Source organism: Engraulis encrasicolus, chromosome 24 (assembly GCF_034702125.1).
Source record: "Engraulis encrasicolus isolate BLACKSEA-1 chromosome 24, IST_EnEncr_1.0, whole genome shotgun sequence".
Taxonomy (NCBI): Eukaryota; Metazoa; Chordata; class Actinopteri; order Clupeiformes; family Engraulidae; genus Engraulis; species Engraulis encrasicolus.
The window spans coordinates 30,849,976-30,870,265 of record NC_085880.1 but is presented as its reverse complement, the minus strand read 5'-3'; the positions used below and the strand labels follow the sequence as shown (position 1 = coordinate 30,870,265).

At 44.2% G+C, this 20,290-nt stretch overlaps 2 protein-coding genes across 2 annotated transcripts in view; both read left to right on the top strand.

Moving 5' to 3' along the window:
• Window positions 1-7,427, top strand: part of LOC134441071 (IQ motif and ankyrin repeat domain-containing protein 1-like) — a 22,462-nt gene extending 15,035 nt beyond the window's left edge. Inside the window, exons 9-14 of the mRNA XM_063191263.1 lie at window positions 1-45; window positions 904-1,012; window positions 1,365-1,405; window positions 3,491-3,639; window positions 5,095-5,223; window positions 7,093-7,427. The exon at window positions 1-45 is cut by the window's left edge and continues 48 nt beyond it. Coding sequence (XP_063047333.1) covers window positions 1-45; window positions 904-1,012; window positions 1,365-1,405; window positions 3,491-3,639; window positions 5,095-5,223; window positions 7,093-7,267 — 648 coding nt within the window. The 3' untranslated portion in view covers window positions 7,268-7,427. The remainder of the gene's footprint in view (window positions 46-903; window positions 1,013-1,364; window positions 1,406-3,490; window positions 3,640-5,094; window positions 5,224-7,092) is intronic.
• Window positions 7,428-7,814: 387 nt separating this feature from the next.
• Window positions 7,815-19,659, top strand: mlh1 (mutL homolog 1, colon cancer, nonpolyposis type 2 (E. coli)). The gene is made up of 19 exons (XM_063190903.1): window positions 7,815-8,089; window positions 8,389-8,479; window positions 8,575-8,673; window positions 8,876-8,949; window positions 9,392-9,464; window positions 10,006-10,097; window positions 10,394-10,436; window positions 10,993-11,081; window positions 11,474-11,586; window positions 12,057-12,150; window positions 12,927-13,080; window positions 13,239-13,618; window positions 13,976-14,103; window positions 14,311-14,419; window positions 14,653-14,716; window positions 15,523-15,687; window positions 16,406-16,498; window positions 17,767-17,874; window positions 18,145-19,659. The coding sequence occupies exons 1-19, from the start codon at window positions 7,983-7,985 to the stop codon at window positions 18,352-18,354; spliced, it is 2,286 nt and encodes a 761-aa protein (XP_063046973.1). The 5' UTR covers window positions 7,815-7,982; the 3' UTR covers window positions 18,355-19,659.
• The last annotated feature ends 631 nt before the right edge of the window (window positions 19,660-20,290 follow it).

Genomic DNA, 20,290 nt, shown 5'->3' with positions numbered 1-20,290 from the left:
AAGTGTGCGGACAAGGGTATGGAGCAGGCGACAGTCACCCTGCAGGTAACCCCTAGCAACGTCACTGTGACATCACCAGTCATACTCAGAAGCACTGAAAGATTTACAGTAGTATACACCAGTCTGGTCAAACTGATAAACAGAATACACACAGGTGCTACTGCCATAAATTACAAAAGTAGAAGTGATGATGCCATCTGAATTACTGAAGTGGTTGTACTCAAACCCCAAAAAGGTATCTTCTGGATTGGTCCTATGGGGACACATGCGCCATTGAAACATTTATGCACCTATAGCGTAATAAATAAAAAAAGATCTTGGGCTGCACCATTTTGCCCTGTTAGTAAGGCATCTTCTTTATTATGGTCTTGGGTGCCAGATAAAACAATGAAAAAAAACCCCATCAGTTTAAAATGGAAAAAATGGGCAAATTAACTTTTTTTCATACTTAAAGAAGAAAGGTGCCATGTAAAAAGCATGTTTCAGTGTCAAGCCATCCTCTATGTGAGTTTGAGTGTGCAGTGTGAGTGCAGCATAGCAGGGCAGAAGCAGGACTCTCTCAGTCTCTTTTGTTACAGTGATAAAGTGCAAATATTACACATTAGAGCCCCAGTGTAAACAGTGCTCCATATTCACTGAGTACACCTATGCAACTACTTTATCTGGCCTGTTATCAGCATTTTGACAGAAGAGCTGTAAAGTTTGGAAATGGGAATGGATATGACTTCCGTGTGTGTGTGTATTTCTGTCAAAGCATGCAAATGTGTGTGTGTGTGTGTGTGTGTGTGTGTGTGTGTGTGTGTGTGTGTGTGTGTGTGTGTGTGTGTGTGTGTGTGTGTGTGTGTGTGTGTGTGTGTGTGTGTGTGTGTGTGTGTGAATATGTGTGTGAATATGTGTGTTTAGGTGGTGCACGATGCGGAAGAGGTCCTAGCCAAGGCCCAGCTGGCAGCACAGCAGGCTGCAGACCAACTCTCCCTGGCCAAACTCACACTCAGAGAACAGTCTGGAGGAGGTGAGGGAGAGAGAGAGAGAGAGACAGAGTTTGCTGGAGTGGTCCATTTGTCTATAAATCGAATGACAAACAGTTCTACTCCCAACCTGTAGGGCTTCTGAAGAGGAAAAGTGCTTAGTGTTTCTTTAATAAGCCATAGGCCATCAGCGGAACTGTAGAGCAAAGCCCAACGCTCTGATTTTATATGGAATAGTAGCCGTGGCAACCATTAAAAAAATGGCCTGGTGGCACTAGCAGCTGAGATAGAACGACTTCAAAGATTGGACCAGGTTTGGCCTAGGCCAGACCAGTATAAAGCCTACGCCTAAGCTCAAGCAGCAGGTTTGGGGTGACTGTGGCGTCATGTCTTCAGATGCTGTTGCTGAGCGAGGAGGGGTACGGTGCCTGTTAAAGGTGAGAGCACACAAACACACACACACACACACACACACACACAGACACACACAGACACACACACACACATACACACACACACACACACACACACACACACACACACACACACACACACACACACACAGACACACACAAACACACACACACACACACAGGCGTGCGGTGAGCACATACACACATGCGTGCGTGCACACACACATACACACGCACGCACGCACACACACACACCTTTTTCTGGCAGCACTGGTGTCTCACTCGTACACATTTCCTAAAGGCAATGTGTAAATACATTTTGACGTACATAATATGACCTGAATACAAAACATGTACAGATGGACTGTGAAATAAATCAGTTTTGAGTTGAAAGTATCCATGGAAACCAACTGGTCGTACTAGTCCGATCATACTAGTCTTGCTGTACATTTTTTGATGGAAATTTTTTTTTTTTTGATGCAGCCGTGGCTTAGTGGTTAGAGAGTTGTTCTTTCAATCTAGGGGTTGCAGGTTCGAATCCCCCCTGACCTCTCCCTACATCTCCATCCATGGCTGAAGTGCTCTTGAGCAAGGCACCTAACCCCACATTGCTCCAGGGACTGTAACCAATGCCCTGCAAAATAGTAACTGTAAGTCGCTTTGAATAAAAATGAAAGCGTCAGCTAAGTGCAATGTAATGTAATGTAATGTAATCTTTACTCTTTGACTTGACCAGCTGTAGCCTTAGGGATGTTTATGCTCCAGTTTCTTTTTCAGCTGGAGGGAATTGCATCAGAAACTAAAAATGCTCTCAGAGAGTGCAGACCTATGTTACACCCTAGTTTTTTTCAAGTCTTCCTGCCTTGTTTTTGTAGAGTTACTGTAGAAAATAAAATGTCAAAATTCGCCCCATCCCGCAAAGTCGAAAAATTCCTGGATCCACATCGTGATCAGGATCACCTAAATTTGATCATTTTTTCCTTTTGTCATTTCCAACAACTTTTCATCAAAATCTGTGCGTAACTTTTTGAGTTATCCTACTGACAGACAAACAGACAGACAGACAAACCAACGCGACTCAAAACATTGGAGGTAGCAAAATACACACACATACACACACAGGCACAGGCAGACACAGACAGACACACAGACACACAGACACACACACACACACACACACACACACACACACACGCACACACACACACACACACACACACACACACACACACACACACACACACACACACACACACACACACACACACACACACAGAGCCACACCTTTGCCCTCTCAGGCAGAGTGCTTTTACTTTAAAGGTCACCCCAATTAAACCTGTCAATGTGCTATGGGGAGGATTTTCTGTAGTGCTGTAGAAGTTTCTAGTACAGTAGTGACGAGGAGGGCAGGGCCAGTTCCTCTTCCGCTGGCGTGGGATGTGGTGTGATGTCATAGCCGTGCCGTCTGATGCAGCTGACTAAACAAGCCAGAAAAAAAAGAGATCAAACAAAGCAGCGGTCGGCCATTTTGGAAAGCACTCTCTTATCTGTCATTCGGGTTACGCTGATATGACTCATATAAAATGTGTTGTACACTGACCCCAATTATGTAAAAACAAAAGTTTCCATTATTCAGCGTACGGCAGTATTGTTGATACTCCTCCCAGTTTTACACCTTGGAGTGAATGTCTTTTTTGTCCTTTGTCTTCTTTTTTTTATTGTTGCTTGTGTCATAAAAAAATATTATAATAATGGTATGCGAAGGCACATTCTGTTTGAGGTTTGCATTTGCGCATAGATGTGTGTCTGTGTGTATATTAATCATTGATATACTGTCAATGATATTAATGCATGATTGTGTGTGTGTGTGTGTGTGTGTGTGTGTGTGTGTGTGTGTGTGTGTGTGTGTGTGTGTGTGTGTGTGTGTGTGTGTGTGTGTGTACATGTGTGAATGTCTGTTTGTGCGTGAATGTGTGTGTGTATGTGTGTGTGTGTGCATGCTCACATGAATATGTGTGTGTGTGTGTGTGTGTGTGTGTGTGTGTGTGTGTGTGTGTGTGTGTGTGTGTGTGTGTGTGTGTGTGTGTGTGTGTGTGCGTGCGTGCGTGTGTGTGTGTTTGTAGATGGCCTCTGATCATAGACCCCTCAGGTCAAGCTGCCACCTTTCTGCGCTACAGAGACACCAACTATGTGGATGCCATGCACCCAGAGAACATGAAGCCAGACACACTCAGACTGGCACTGCTGGGATCTATACGGTGAGCTCTGGGTTACTGTGTGTATTTAATGAAATCCTACCCTATACAAATTACAATCACCTGTATTACACATGGTGCACGCGTCTTTGTACAATAACATCATTAATTCACAGCATAATATTGTGGTGTGTGTTGTTGTGAATAAATATATAACTAAGATCCATGCATGCCCTTGCCTTAATTTGCATTGACCAAAAGATCAACAAAACACTGTCTCAAAGGCTCACCGTGTTATTGTTTATGTGTTACAGATCGTTTTGCATACATTACAAATATACTGGCCTACAAAGCAAAAAGGCACTAACTACCTTGATGAAAATCTACCTAAAACGACTTAAGCTGGACAACAGAATCATTTTAAAGTGACTTAACACAGTTCATAGCTCTGTGCAGTTGCCTTTTTGCATTGTAGGGCATGAGGTGATTATGAATAGAGTATATGAGCCTACTGTTCTTTTGTCATATATAGCCTAACTAAAGTCCATCTGTACTGATATTACTGTCTACATATTATTGTTGCTGTTCACAGTGTAGTATGGGAGGTCACTCCAGGCCAGTGTTTTTATCTTTTGTTTCTCTGTGGTCTCTTAGCGACCAAGGTCCTTTTGGCTGATGTGACAGTAGTTTTATTCATGATGATTAGTCATAGAGGGCCACCTCGTGTTGTTGTCTGCTGACTTATTTGAAATAATACAAATCCATCAGATATGTGTTTTTCCTCCAAATTGTTCAAAATTAATGCAATGAATGTTTTTTTAATGTGCCTATGAAACAAAAGCATCTGAACACTTGCACAGAAACCAGATTGCTTACTAGAAACAAATGCAAACCTTATCAAAAAACTAGATTGGTCTAGGCTTAGGCAAGTTATGTGCTGTAGCACACAAGAGACTGCCTAAGTGGTCTAGGCAGACATTTGGTTAAGCAGAAAGGGCGAGACAGATCATGCAGAACAATATCTCATGCAGGGCTGTAATTTAAGCTGCTGTTCAGCAGCTTGCTGCCATAGATGACTTCAGGCAGCACAATGCACGGGAGAAAAATGGAACAAAGCACTTCTGCAGTGTTACTTACAGTATCTTGATCTTCCCATCTGAAGTAACCTCTGTACAGCTTTGGCCATAATAACATGCTCTGGAAGGGGGGGGCGGTGTCATGGGTATGGCCAAAGCTTTCAGTGGCCCCGAACACAATTATTTCTGAACATATTTCTGTTTTTTTCATCTCAAGCACATGGAATGACAGTTATGTGTGATGATAATGTGCCATACAAATCTTATTGCTGTTGCTATTAATTTGTTGCAGTTTGGTTTGATGCAATGCATTGTGTACTTGACATAATGACTGTGTTTGCGTTCCTTTGAAAAGGGAAAAAAATACACAGAAATTGAAGAGAAACATAACCAGTTTAACAGAAGCCATCACATGTATGGTGTTCTGCCCCCTTTGCTGTAGCTATGGCAAGGCCCTGGTGGTGAACATGATGGAGGTGGACCTGATGGAGAGCGTGGAGAACCAGCTGAATCAGGTCTTCCCTGGCCTGAGCTCTCAGCTGCTCAGCAAGGAAATACTGCAGGACGAGAAGTGAGCCAACTCTTACTTTCTTAGTAACACTGACAGGCAACCTGGATTGATTAGTTGCGATCCAGTGCCACATATTCCAAATGCTTTCACCTGATCTTACCTGTCCTACTCCACCACGTGACTGGCTGGTTGAATGATCACCTGGTTGAGTTGGACAGGTAAAAGTAGGTCATTTGGAATATGTGGCACTGGACTGTAAAACTAATCAATCCAAGTTGCCCATCAGTGATCACTACCTCTAATGCAGGGGTCCCCAATCTAAGGCCCGGGAGCCGGATGCGGCCCGCCAGGCCCCTTTGACCGGCCCTCCACCTCTCACCATTTGAACTGGCCCAAAGAAGCAATCCTCACAGAAAAAAAGATAAAATATATTTATCAACAGGCCTTCCTACAGTTTAATTTTCACTAACTTTGTGTGAATCACCAGAAGTTTCTTGTCTTGATAGTTTCTCATCTCACTGTAATATCAACAGCCTACCATTTCTATTGTATCACTCCTAAACTGTCAATCACCATATGTTTCTAACCTCTCCTTGCTATTTTCACATGCTTTTTGGAAATTAAAAGGAATACTTGTGGTATTTCAAATTGAAAAACATGTGAAGTACTCACTCACTTCTTTTGCAAATCACTTGTAATGATGAGCTATTTTGTGCTAGAAATTATGAATGAAGGAAGCAAAGGATAGCACTCTTCAGATTTTTCTCTGTTTATTCGCCTACGAATGTTTCGGGCAGAGCCCTTCTTCAGCGTGTAATGGCGATTGCCGTGCTAGAAATTATGGCTATAACAGGCAGTGGCCTAGTATACAGCCCAAATAATTGATCCCGGCCCCTGATCACAGTCAGGAACGATAATGTGCCCCCCAGAGAAAAAAGTTTGGGGACCCCTGTCCTAATGTCACTGCCAGGATTACTATCGTACCCAGAGTAAGAACCTGAGCTCAGAATCAAAATTAGAACCAGTTTACTATATATCAGAATGCACTGTTCTGTTAACTATCACCAAAGTGTAACTGCCACTGTAACTGTAACTGCTACAACTTATTTGGTTGTAGACACTTTTGCTCTAAAGAGACACAGTGCAGGTTCCTGAGAAACAACAAATTGTATGCACAGATCTTCTCTTGTTACTGCTATTGCTGTTGCTTAGGTGCCACCGTACAATAGCTACCTTCTGAAAAACAGCAATAAAACGCGTCACACATGAATCTGCTCACCTGTCGCCCGTAGGGGAGAAGCTGGCATTGTTTGCCCTAAATAACCCTGCGGCTCAACCCTCCCTTCAGGGAGCTGTTTACTTGGCAGCCTCCATTTTAGAGTATCCTCCTCGCCGGCCTCAAAAAATGTCTGTGGGATTCCAGTGGGATTCCAGCGTCTCATGATGTGTCTTCTCCCTCATTCATTCACAGGGCCGCTGACAGCTTTTCCCGGGCCCGGGACAAAGTCTTCTGAAAGGGCCCCCCACCCAATACATAATGCAAGGGGGACCCATTTCTGGGCCCCCTCTCTGCCTGGGCCCAAGACATTTGACCCGTTTGTCCCACACCATCATCGGCTTCCCTGTTCATTCATGCATGTAGCTCCTGTACTGGGTTAGACAGGGGATCAGAGTGAAGGGAATGCTGCCAGGTTCTTTGTTCTCACAATAGCTTAGTGAAGTCTAGTGTTAGACCTGAACGTGTAATGGTGTTTTAATTGAAGATGTGTGATAAATGATACTGTTGATGAATTACTTACTTTGTGTGTGTGTGTGTGTGTGTGTGTGTGTGTGTGTGTGTGTGTGTGTGTGTGTGTGTGTGTGTGTGTGTGTGTGTGTGTGTGTGTGTGTGTGTGTGTGTGTGTGTGTTATTTTAAAAACTATCAACAGGTATCTGGATCTGGTGCAGCCCTCGGATGGTCCCCAGTACGACCGCACAGAGTTCAGGCAGGACCGCTTGGAGATGTTCAGCCTGGTGATGGTGACCAAACAGCGCCACCCGTCGGATGCATTGCTTACTACATTTTACCCCATTGAGATCACTTTGCCCGAGTCCAAACGATAACAAGCAGACTTCATAATCAGTGCTCAATTAAACAATTTTAAGCTTTTGGTCTATCTGCAAACAGACAACTACAGTAATGCAACATTAGGCAAAGTGATGATCACTTGTTCATAGGATATAATTGTTATTTAAATGAAACAAAGTAAGGTATTAAACATTTTTCTACAAAACTGGGTTATTTGCTTTTTATTTGAAACATAAAGAACAATAGATTGTTTATGAATAACTAAGGGGGTGGGTGAGAGTAGCCTCCTGAACCTACAGTGAAGTTCTGAAATAGGCCACTAGCTCATAGTCTTTACTGAAATCATACTGATTCATTAATGTAATGTTTCTGCTGTTTTGGCAATATTGTGATATCAGTACTTTAGGCCAGAGTTAATTGCGGCTTTATCAGTGGCAAATGTAGCCTCTTAGTTTTTCCAACACTGTGATCTGTTTTTTTTTTCATTCGCCGTTTCGCCCGTTACATGCAGACCTTTGGCTTTCCGTAGTATTTACAAAAAAAATTCGGAACCAATAGCAATGCTGCTGGGCGGGGTTTGTCAAGTCAACGCGGGCTTTAGCTGTCGCATGGTTTTCCTGTGGAGGGAAAAGTGCAGATTATTGTTGTATCGTATCTTAGTTTTTTGAGACACCTGTAAACTATTTCATAACATTGGAAAGCGACGTCCTTCATTACTTATCTGCAAGATTTATGTAAACATCCCAGAAAATGGCAGGCGTCATTCGAAGGCTTGACGAAACTGTGGTGAATCGTATTGCAGCTGGGGAGGTTATACAGCGGCCTGCAAATGCAATCAAAGAGATGATTGAAAACTGGTAAGAAAACACTCGTCAATTGCACAACAGGCAGTATAAACTGACACTGAAGCAATAAGTCTGCTGTTTTGTTGTGCTGCCATGGCTGTGCATGCTAGCTATAGGCCTAATTGACATTAGCCTACCTGGTCAAAACAAACCAGTTTTCAATGCAAGCAACCACATAGCATTTTCAGCATTAAGATTTGACGTTGACACACTTGTTTGGCATACCAAGACTATTCATACAGCACATGTATTCTTAGACATCTTGACACTGTCATGCTAACCTGTGGTCTTTCTGCATGCCTCACATGTAGTTTGGACGCAAAGTCTACAAACATTCAAGTAACAGTGAAGGAAGGAGGCTTGAAGCTGATTCAGATTCAAGACAACGGCACAGGCATCCGAGTGAGCGCTTATATTTCCCCTACGTATGTGCTCTTATAATTCTTCCTACGTGTTGTGATCTTCTCAGATGTGATTATATATCCAATGCCTTTCAGAAAGATGACATGGACATTGTTTGCGAACGCTTCACGACAAGCAAGCTGCAGACTTTCGAAGACCTGTCAAGCATAGCAACCTACGGGTTCAGAGGAGAGGTTTGTGTCAAAGCTTTCACTGCTGTCACCTGGGCATTACATGGATTCCCAGAATGGGTTGCAGAATGGCAAGGAGGGGACAACAAGGCCTCTATATAAATCAGTTAGAGTTGTTGGTGTTGAATACCGACTCCTTTGGCTGTCTGATTATCTCTTGTCACCTATTGTTGTGTTTGTTTGTTTGTTTGATTGTTTTTCTTAGGCTCTTGCCAGCATAAGTCACGTGGCTCATGTCACAATAACAACCAAGACTGCGGATGCTAAATGTGCTTACAGGTGAGCTGCTTTTCCAGTACCTTCCTCAGGTGCCACAGGGATTGGTTGATGCAAATGAAAAGTGATGCAAATTACAGATGGGCAGGGCACAATTATTTGTATCTACCGGTAAATTTCATTGGCATGATGCACATTGTATTACATTATACGAAACATGCATCTTTATTTACATATCTTTGTTTCCTCTGTAGTTAATGACTATTGAATTCCCATTCTAAGGTGCTGATCACACATTGTGTTTTTGAAATGTTTTTTAAAAATCTATTTACATAATAACACGACACATGGATGATTAAAGAAATGCCATTGTGACGGATGGGTTTTAAAAGAAAATTTCCTAAACTCAGTTCACCTTTAAACGAGAGGCTGAACTGATGCATTTTCAAAAATATCTTTCATATACTTGTAAACAGCATCTAAATTCTAAATCTACTGTTCACAGGGCCAGCTACAGTGATGGGAAGCCGAAAGCTCCACCAAAGCCCTGTGCTGGCAACCAGGGCACGCAGATCTCAGTGAGTTATCCATTACTCTCATCTGTTCTTTCTCTTTTGGCTGTGTTAGAGTTTGACTGAGTTTTTGAAGTGGAGCAATGTCATTTTGAGGCACACATACTTTGAAAGTCAGGTTTATTGCCAATTTAGTTATGTCAGGTGTACTAGATATACAAAGAAGTAAAATATTACATTTTTAAGTCTCATGTGTAGACAGGACATGGCAGACTGAAGTGTGAGACAGGGAGGCATTTGCATCCACCGTATTGTCCACGGTTACAAGGGTGGCACCATTACTATTTGGGTTGCAGTGTCTAGTACTAAATCATTCAGAAGGGCTATGGGCAGCCTGCCAGGAATTGGCAGACCAGAAATCCTGTTGTTGCACGACCCAGCCCCCCATTTAAAAAACAAAAACAAAAAAAGTCAAACCTTTGACCCCACATATGGCAGAGGGATTCCATGTGCGATTCCATGCCATAATGTGTCACACAATGGCAGCTCTTTAACCCAAAGTAAATTGGTGCTGCTGTTCCTAATGGTTACCTCACCATGTCTACAGGTGGAAGATCTCTTCTACAACATCACCACAAGGCGAAAAGCACTCAGGAACCCCAGCGAAGAGTACTCAAAGATCGTGGAGGTGGTCAGCAGGTGTGTGTGCTGACGGCCGTGTGTGTCTGTCAGGAAGAGTAAGATGTGTCACTTTGCTAGTTGCCCTTTCAATAAAGACATTGTTTTGCATGCGGTATCGGTAAGCCTCATCGGTAAGCCGCATGTTGTTCCTCACAGCCTTGACTTTTTGTGAGTACACCCTTCATGCATATCAAATTAAGATGACTAATGCTTAATGTTGCAATGACTAATGTGTCTGCGTGCATATTGCAATTATGCCTGAAAGAAATCAGTATACAGATCTGTCACTGAGAGCCGCATTGTTTGCTTCACAGGTATGCCATTCACAACTCTGGCAAGAGCTTCACTGTCAAAAAGGTATGGTGTTTGCCTGCCTTGTCACCTGCCTTGCCTGCCTTGTCACAGTGATGACAACAGCCCAGGGGCTTGGTGACAAGCTTCATAGCTGTCATCTATGCAGCGTTTCTCACACGGCATTTGGGACTGATACTGTAAATGGGTGGGGGTTAGCTGGTTCATTATTATCATCATTATTATCATGATGTGTAATGTGCTATAGATTGTATTGAGGTTCCTCCTTGTTCTTCTTTCCTCATTTCCCTCATCATCTTGTCACTATATCTGTTCTCTCATCACCGTCTTCTCTCCTCATGTTCTTCTACCCTCACGTCTTGTTCTCCTTCCCTCTTCTCCTCTCTTCTCCTTGTCTTCTCCCCACATCTTAAACGTCTCCTTTCCTCCTGCCTTCTCTCCCCATCTCCTTCCCTCATCATCATTATCATCTCCTCTCAAACTGTATTGCTATCCTCATGCCCCCCTCCATCATCATCATCTTGTCAAGACATTCTGTTCTCCCATCATCATCATCATCATCATCATCATCATCATCATCTCCTCTCTGTTTTGTCCACAGCAAGGGGAGCTGGTGGCAGACGTCAAGACTCTCCCCAACGCCACCATCCTGGACAACATCAGAGTCGTGTTTGGAGTCAACGTCAGCAGGTACAGATTTGTACGGTCTCTGACTTCACTTTCAAACAGTAGTGGGGACTTCCACAGCTGTAAAAGTGTGATTGTGGGTGCGCACCTATTTCCGTATCATTTTCACTTTTAACAGTTCACTACACGTCACTAAAAATGAATTGAGGAAGCTATCTGTAGTCACATTTTGCAGCATTTTTTAAGCATGGCAGCTTTTTACAGCTAGAGATTAACAAGATTTGGTCATTGAGAAGGATGCTAAAGAGAGAGTGTGTGTGTGTGTGTGTGTGTGTGTGTGTGTGTGTGTGTGTGTGTGTGTGTGTGTGTGTGTGTGTGTGTGTGTGTGTGTGTGTGTGTGTGTGTGTGTGTGTGTGTGTGTGTGTGTGTGTGTGTGTGTGTGTGTGTGTCCTCAGGGAGTTGATCGAGGTGGGCTGTGAGGACCAGAAGCTGGCCTTTAAACTCTACGGCTATATCTCCAATGCCAACTACTCTGTCAAAAAGTGCATACTCGTCCTCTTCATCAACCGTAGGTGCCCTGTACACACACACACACACACACACACACACACGCGCACACGCACACGCACACAAACACAAACTGTACTGCTCGCAAGTGTGATAAGTTAAATGCAGATGCTTGCAAATGTTTGTTGCACACTTATTTAACCTCAATGAAGGCATTCGTTGGCGTAAGTAATCATTGCATCGATTTTCTGAGTATGCAACAATGCTTTTTTTGATTTTACTGTATTTGATTGTATTGAATTGCTGTGTACACCTCATTGTGCTTTTAAAATGATGAAATAGCAGAGGTTGAATTTGATTGTGTGTCGATTTGCGGTTTGCCGTCCTCACAGGGATGAATGGAAACACAAACACACACACACACTTTGGCGTTTCTGTCCAACCTGTTTGAGGGCCAACATGACTGACTGTTTGCCTGCCACAGCAAAGATTGACTGACTGTTGTGTGTGTTTATGTGGTTTGGTTTGCAGATCGCCTGGTGGAGTCTACTGCTTTGAAGAAGGCCATCGAGACGGTTTATGCTGCTTACCTTCCCAAGAACACACACCCCTTCCTGTATCTCAGGTATTTACTACACACACACGCACACACACATGCACACGCACACACACTGACACTGACTCTTTGCAGAGGAATTGATTTTGTAACATGTTACAATCAAACTTGGCCTACATGCCTACTTAACAAGTATATTGCCACAGTTATCTGTAACGGGGAGGGAGCAGGATTGCAGAGTTGTAATGTGTCGTAGTGTGAATTGCAGTTGATGGGTTTATGGTATACATTTTAAAAAGAGGCGTGTTTTTTGGATACTAGCACAGCTCTATGGACGACTGAAAGGGAAATGACTATATTTAGTACATTTGGCTCCTTTTCTGAGTTGTGTGTGACACAATAGTGCGGTCCTCACCAGTTTTCTTGAATGTGTTGTATTCAGTTTTCAGTATTCAGTTTAAAACTAGAATATTCCGTTTACATGCGACAAGCGTTGTGGCACTGGAATACCCCTGGAATACGGCCACATTCGGAATGAATAAAAAGTTTACATTTCTCATTGGCAAACTGAATCTATTTACAATTACGATATTCCCTACATTTAACTGCATTTGGAGGTTAGGGTGCACACATCCTCAAAAACAATAATCCGGGTGCTGAACAAATGTGGTAGACATTTTGATGGAGGGCTTGAACACTGTACACTTGTACACTGGGCTTGAAGTCCAAAAGAAATATAGAGACCTGAAGAAGACCTGAAAGCGACGCTGTGTGTTTAATGAAATAAACTACATGTACTGTAACTGCGCTCACTCTCTCCCCCTGTTGTCCTGTTCTCTTTGTAGCTTAGAGATCGCTGCCAAGAACATCGATGTGAACGTGCACCCCACTAAGCACGAGGTGCACTTCCTGCATGAGGACTGCATCATCGAGAGCATCCAGAAGCACGTCGAGAGCAAACTACTGGGCTCCAACTCCTCACGCACCTACTTCACACAGGTACACACCACACCTCCTACTTCTACTTAAGTCAGAGAAATTAGGATATTGATGCATGGATACCGAGGCTTCCCATAGAACGTTGTCGAAGCGCTATTGTGCTACGCCACAGTGCCCCCCTTGTGTATTGTTAATCCTTGTTCCCCTCTCCCTACTAGACGCTGCTTCCTGGCCTGCCGGCCTCCACTAGTGACCTGAAGGCCTCTGGCCCCTCTTCCTCCTCTGACGCAGCCGAGAGGGTCTACGCCCACCAGATGGTCCGCACCGACTCCAAGGCCCAGAAACTGGACGCCTTCCTCCAGCCCATAGCCAAGACGCTGCCTCCTGCCACCTCCTCCATCTCTTCCTCCTCATCCTCCTTGTCTGCTGCAGGGCCTGGTGGAGGTGGAGGAGGTCCGGAGGCTGAGCTTGGGGATGAGGAGATGCTGGATGCCCTGGCAGATATGGAGCCTGGAGATGGAGGAGGAGAAAAGATGGAGAGCAGCACAGCTGAAGATGGAGAGGCGGAGGCGGAGGGGGAGGGGGAGACTGCTCCTAGGTAAGTGGCCAGAGGTGCCCCATCTTTAAAACACATTACATTACATTACACTTAGTTGTAGTGCTTTATCCAAAGCGACTTACAGTTATTTAGATACAGCGTATGGATTACAGTCCCTCTAGCAATGTGGGGTTACTGTAGGTGCTCAAGGGCACCTCAGTCATAGATAGAGGTGTAGGGAGGACGGGTAAGGGTGGGATTTGAACGCCCAACACAGGTTAACCTATGTACCAGTCTGGATTGCATTTCAAAGGCATAGCTCCACTCTTTGGTTATTGGCTCAGTCTTTGGAAAGTGTCTGATTATATGGAATTTGCTAGACTTTGATGAGTCACACTGTTCGCCTGTGCCCATCAGGAAGAGGCCTCGGGTGGGAAAGGAGGAAGGGGAGGGGCTAACGACAGGTGCCACCCCCAAGAGACGCGTCATCAAGCTGACGAGCGTCAGGGAGCTCAGAGAGGAGATCACCGAGAAGAATCACAAAGGTCACACGCACGCACGCGCGCACGCACGCGCGCACGCACACACTCACTCACATCACGCGAACAGACAGGCATTGGCAAAAAAGAAAACACACTTCTTGTACCCATATGGTCAGAAAAAGACCCAGGTTTGCTATTGTAAGGGGTCTTGCCAGTCTTGTTTTTACCTTTCAAATGAAGTGATGTTGGTTGCATGTTTGCATGTGTCAGGTCTTCAGGAGATGCTGCAGAATCTGACGTTTGTGGGCTGTGTGGACCCACGCTGGTCTCTGGCACAGCACCACACCAAACTCTACCTGCTCAACACCTCCAAACTCAGGTGATCACCAACCTTTCCCACCTCACACCTTGCTGACCTGTCCATAGCCTTGTCTAATCATTACACTTAACACGTTGTGCGCTATTCAGCAATATCCAAACTCGGGTGAATCCAAAACTACCATCTCACATCTCCCTTACCTACCCGTCACCTGGTCTAGCCACCAGATGTTGCGCAGTGTAACGCATTTCCAACAAAGGCTGATTTATTTTTTTTGCTTTTTTATTTTGCAGTGAGGAGCTTTTCTATCAGATCCTGATTTACGATTTTGGCAACTTTGGAGTGTTGAGGCTATCGGTAAGTACTCCTTTGTACCTGGTTTAAATAGTTGTTCGCTCTCTTGTGCTCTCTCTCTCTCTCTCTCTCTCTCTCTCTCTCTCTCTCTCTCTCTCTCTCTCTCTCTCTCTCTCTCTCTCTCTCTCTCTCTCTCTCTCGCTCTCTCGCTCTCTCTCTCTCTCGCTCTTCCTCAATGCCAACCTGTCAGGCAACTGCTGAGGAAAATGGTTTGTTCTTACTCTAGCAAGAATGTTTGTGAGCGTACTTGGTTGCGTATTCTGACTGCAGACGCCATGTCATAGTGGGGAAAGAATGATCTCAGTCTTGCGGAGTGATATTTCACCGAGAACTCGTACATGACCTCAGCGCTATTAAAAACATTCCCCCTTTGTGAGGTATATCTTCCTACCTTTGGGCATCTACTCTTAATGATTTTTTTTAATGGATCAACCACATATCCACCATCCAAGCCAGTCCAGTGCTGGTTTCCGCCAGTTCTGTTCCTTTCACTGGGCACTTCATTTCTATTGCCGAAATGCCATCTTGAAAACATCTGTTGCAGAAATACTGACCTTAGCTTTAATCCGTACAGGCCGCCCTTTTGCATAAAAGCACCGTTACTCACTAGGTACTCAGTACGTACATTGAGACATAATTGACACATATTCTTGTACTGTGTGTGTGTGTGTGTGTGTGTGTGTGTGTGTGTGTGTGTGTGTGTGTGTGTGTGTGTGTGTGTGTGTGTGTGTGTGTGTGTGTTCATGTATTCCTATGTGAGCTGGCCATACTGTGTGTGTGTGTGTGTGTGTGTGTGTGTGTGTTTCCAGAGCCCGGCCCCCCTGTATGAGCTGGCCATGTTGGCTCTGGAGTGTGAGGAGAGCGGCTGGTCTGAAGAGGACGGGCCTAAAGAGGGGCTGGCCGAGTTCATCGTGGACTTCCTGCGCAAGAAGTCTGAGATGCTGGAGGACTACTTCTCTCTGGAGATAGACCAGGTAGACTAGAGCAGCTGCACAGCACCTCTCTTCTGGGGACATATTCATTAGGTCAGGACTACGGTAGTTATAGACAAGTCCAACACATGCCCCCCTGGCCACATCATAAGCCTGCCCCCCCAGTATTAAAAATTGAATACATTTGACGTTTGTCCCCCGTTTCATTTGCAACTGGGTGCCCCCATTGAGAAACACTATTCTAGACCTTTTGAGGACCAGGTGAGGACTGTTTTTATGGGTAGGTCTACTTCTCTCCGGAGATGGACCAAGTGAGGACTGCAGGGGCCTATACTACAAAGCTGGTTGAGGAGTAAACCAGGTAAAGTTAAGAGGTAAATCATGTAATGGAAGAGTCTGGAGTCCTCATTCTATTAGATGATTTACCTCTTAGCTTAGCCTGGTTTACTCCTGAAGCAGCTTTGTAGTATAGGCCCATAAGGGTCATCCTATGGCAGCGCCCTCTGCTGTTTGGGAACAGGTATTGGATAACCCTAAAGACTGACTTGTGGCATGTAATGGGAGAACATATACATGGCATGGATAGTAAAAGTCATGTTCAAAGTTGTGAAGATTAACACACATGTTGATGTAGATATATGCTTCGAAGATCAATATGTAAATGCATTCACTGTTGCATTGTGTGTGTGCGTGTGCGTGTGCTTGTGCTTGTGCTTGTGCGTGTATGTTTGTGTCCATGTGTGTGTGTGTGTGTGAGCAGGAGGGCAATCTGACTGGGCTTCCTCTGTTGCTGGATAAGTACGTCCCTGCCATGGAGGGGCTGCCCATGTTTATCCTGCGCCTAGCAACCGAGGTAAAGAACACCCTGCTTCCCGCCTCATCAGCATGCTAGCACAGTAACCACCTCCCAGCCAAACTCCCTTTAGCCTGTCTGAGAAGTCAAGACTCATTCATCCAGGTCATTTAAATCACGTTTAGAGTTTAGTGGTAGGTAACTTGATAGGGCTTCTGTTTGTAGCTTGAAGGCTGTTCATTTGCTCATCTGTTAGAACTAGATCTGAGAGGACCTGCCGTGGCTCAAACGGTAGGGCACTGCATTGCTGCACCAGGGACCCAAGTTCGATTCCGGCCCGAGGTCATTTCCCGATCCTGCCCATCTCTCTCTCCCATTCACTTCCTGTCACCCTCTCACACTGTCCTGTCAAATGAAAGCATACAAGCCCCTAAAATATATATAAGCCCCTATATATATATATAAAAGAACTAGACCTGAGGAAGTCTGACAGAGAAAATACAGTGTCTTCAGGCCACAAATACAAGTCCAGTTGCCAACAGTGAAACTCATTGACTCTCTGTAGTGTCTGCACAGTACAGGAGGGCCTCTGTTCCAACCGTAACCTTGACTACAGTAGAGAGAAGTGAGGAAGGTCTAAGGCACTCTTGGTGCTTTTCGTTAAAAACCTTACATTTGTGGTGAGCTAGTTTACAATAGACCTAAAATTAAGGAATTAAAATGACTAACATGTTTGTGTTCCAATGTAGGCCTTTTGCATGGCTTGTACTGTTGTAAGGGTGGGCGATATGGCTATATCATCACGATTTTTTAAAACATAATTCGCAATTCAATTTTTTATCATGATCTTCCATCGAAGATAAAGCAAAAACTGGCATTTTAGGACTATAAACCTTTCTGAACAGATATTAATGAATATAATTGCATTTTTGCATTACAATGTAAACACTCTGCTGACACTTTTAGAATGTGCACAACTATACAATAAAGTAAAGATTAAAAGTGAAGACAACAAAGTAAGTAAACATCACTCTGGTACTGATAAAGTAAACATCCTCACTGCAAGACAATCTATAGGATTTCTCCACTTTGGCAGATTCTCAACGATCTTCTACTCAATTCCAAGATTCACAATTTAATACACCCTTCGTTTGTGATGATAGTGGTGTAGTTGATTGTGAGTGACAAAGAGCAAAAAAAGGAGTTTTCTATGGCTACAATGGTTGTATACATCCCTAGAGTACACAAGCTGCAATCCTTAGTTAATGGGGGGAAATCACATGAGTATGTAGATCCAGTAACCGAAATGTAGCATGTTGTCTTGCCAGGTGAACTGGGAGAATGAGAGGGAGTGCTTCAGAGACTTCAGCAGGGAGTGCGCTCGCTTCTACTCCGTAAGGAAGGAGTACACACTGGACACGGACACACAACCTCAGGTAACACTCATGCCATCAAACACACAACCAAACGTGTAGGGCTCTATGAAGAGGGACATAGAAAAAAAGTAAGCTGACGCCACCTCTTCTGGGCTAAATGTTGCAGGTTAATCGGTGTGACAGTAAATCCGTGTGAGTTGTGGGTAGTAGAAAGGCTGAATGGCTAGTGACTGCAAAACCACTAGCCACTGGCTGGTGAGCAAGAAGTGAATGTGAAGCCCTGATAAATAGGTGGTTTAACATCTATGTATGTGTGTTTGCCTCTGGCAGCAGGACGAGTCGGGTGTGTCCGAAGTGGGCGCAGGATCTGGCGAGGGTGTGGAGGCGGGACCATCGTTGTCATGGAGATGGCAGGTGGAGCACTTGGTCTTCAAGGGCTTCAGGACACTCTTCAGCCCCCCTACACACTTCAGCGACGACGGAAGCGTACTGCAGATCGCCAACCTGCCTGACCTCTACAAGGTCTTCGAGAGATGCTGAACCCATCTCAAGATCTCAACAAGTTGTAGGGAGAGATGCTAAACTTACAAAACGTGTACAAGGTGTTTGAGAATTGGTGAATCTACTTCACCATTACAAGATGATGCTGAAGAGATGCTAGAGCTACAGAGACCTGTTTTAGGAGGCTACTAGATCTCCACAGTGAAGTGATCTACCTACTAGAATACCTGCATTGTTTGAGAGGTGCCACCTTCACCAGTGATTCTCAACTGGTGGGTCGGGACCCAAAAGTGGGTCGCGGAGGGTTCCTGGGTGGGTCGCGGAGCTGTGATGCAATGCACTAAAAATGACTCTGATGTCGAAGACAGAGTGAAACATGGTTAATAGGCCTTTTCTTCTCCACTACTTCATAAGACACATTGTATATCAGCATGCAATGCAAATAATAATGCATATTATGAAATGCATGGTAATATTTTTTTTGTTATTATCTGAAGAATCTGACTGCGACACACAGTTTAGGTCACAACGTATTGACCACGGGAAATTGTGGGTCTCAAGACTATTTCAGTTGAGAACCACTGACCTACACCTCTACAAGTGGTGGAGCCTGCTAGATCTCTACAGTGTCAAACAACTGACGATCCTACTTGGACTTTTACAACATGATACTGTACGTACAGTATGAGATGCTACAACTTCAGAAAGATGCGGCTGAACATACTGAACCTCTAAAAGTTTCAGAGAATAAACCTACTAGACCAGGGTTTCTTAACACTTTCCTATGTAGGGCCCACTTGAAGTTCTCAGAAATGTTTGGGGCCCACCTCTGGCCCCAATGGATGATACAACTCTAATCAGTAGTCAACAGCAACAAAATGTTATTTAGACTTTTAGAAAATGATTTCAGGACCCACTTGGAATACCTTTGCGGCCCACAATTTTGAGAATCACTGTACTAGACCTTTACAAGGCGTTTGAGAGATGCACCAAGACCTGTAAAAGGTCGTCGGGAGGTGCTGAACAGTCAGAAATCCAGATCTGGTTCTTCCTAGCTTGATGGCTACAAGCAGTTTGACTGGTGACGACTGCCATGCATGGAGGTGCTGAGCCCAAAATTAAACCTGAGTCATTGGAAAGACTGCTGCTTCTGTAATACTGTAAATAGACCATGATGGTCTACTAGTGACTACAACACATGTAGTTGACAAAAGAAGGTCTTGAGAGCCCATAGACTGTGCAGAATACGTGCTTTGATATGTTTATTTGCATTATTTTTCTTTGAATGTTATAAAAAAAAGATGTGTATATTTTTGAATAAAACCTAAATCATTTGTTTCATAATGGTGTGCCGTTTCATTTAGTTCAGGGCAGGCCTGAAGGCATTATGACTGGTTAATTCCTGAAATGTCTATTTTGTTGACTTTTAAAATTGTGGGATTTGACTTTGCAAGAAATCATTGTCAGTAATCAACTCAGCACAGGTAATTTTGTAGTACTAAAGCAAGTCAAACTTCCATACAGTAAGTCGGTACGCGCAACCTAGCCCAGTCCAATTGGCATTGTGTCTGTAGAAACTGCTGAGCCAGGAGCAAGATTTAGTGAGCCAGCTGGCTCCACAATTTAGCCAGGACTCACAGCAGGTCTGGTCACAGAACCTGCCACGTCTTGCACTACATTTTGTGTAGATGATAATCAACTGGAAGTGTACATGCAGCCTTGTAATCTAAATAGGACAACTTTAGAGTTATCGTGCACTGCTGTGATGACTACCCATCAACCTCCAGCTGCATCTATGGCCTTACCGTGGGACTGCACATGCGTAAGCCACTGGGGATCACCTATGCCCTTTGAGAATTTCTCAGAAAGCATTGTGCAAGCAATCGAAACTTGGGCCTTTTGCAGTGCTTTGGTGGAGGCGTGATATGTAACGCAGTGCTTGCAGAGCTACAATTCAGTGTGGTATCATGTGACT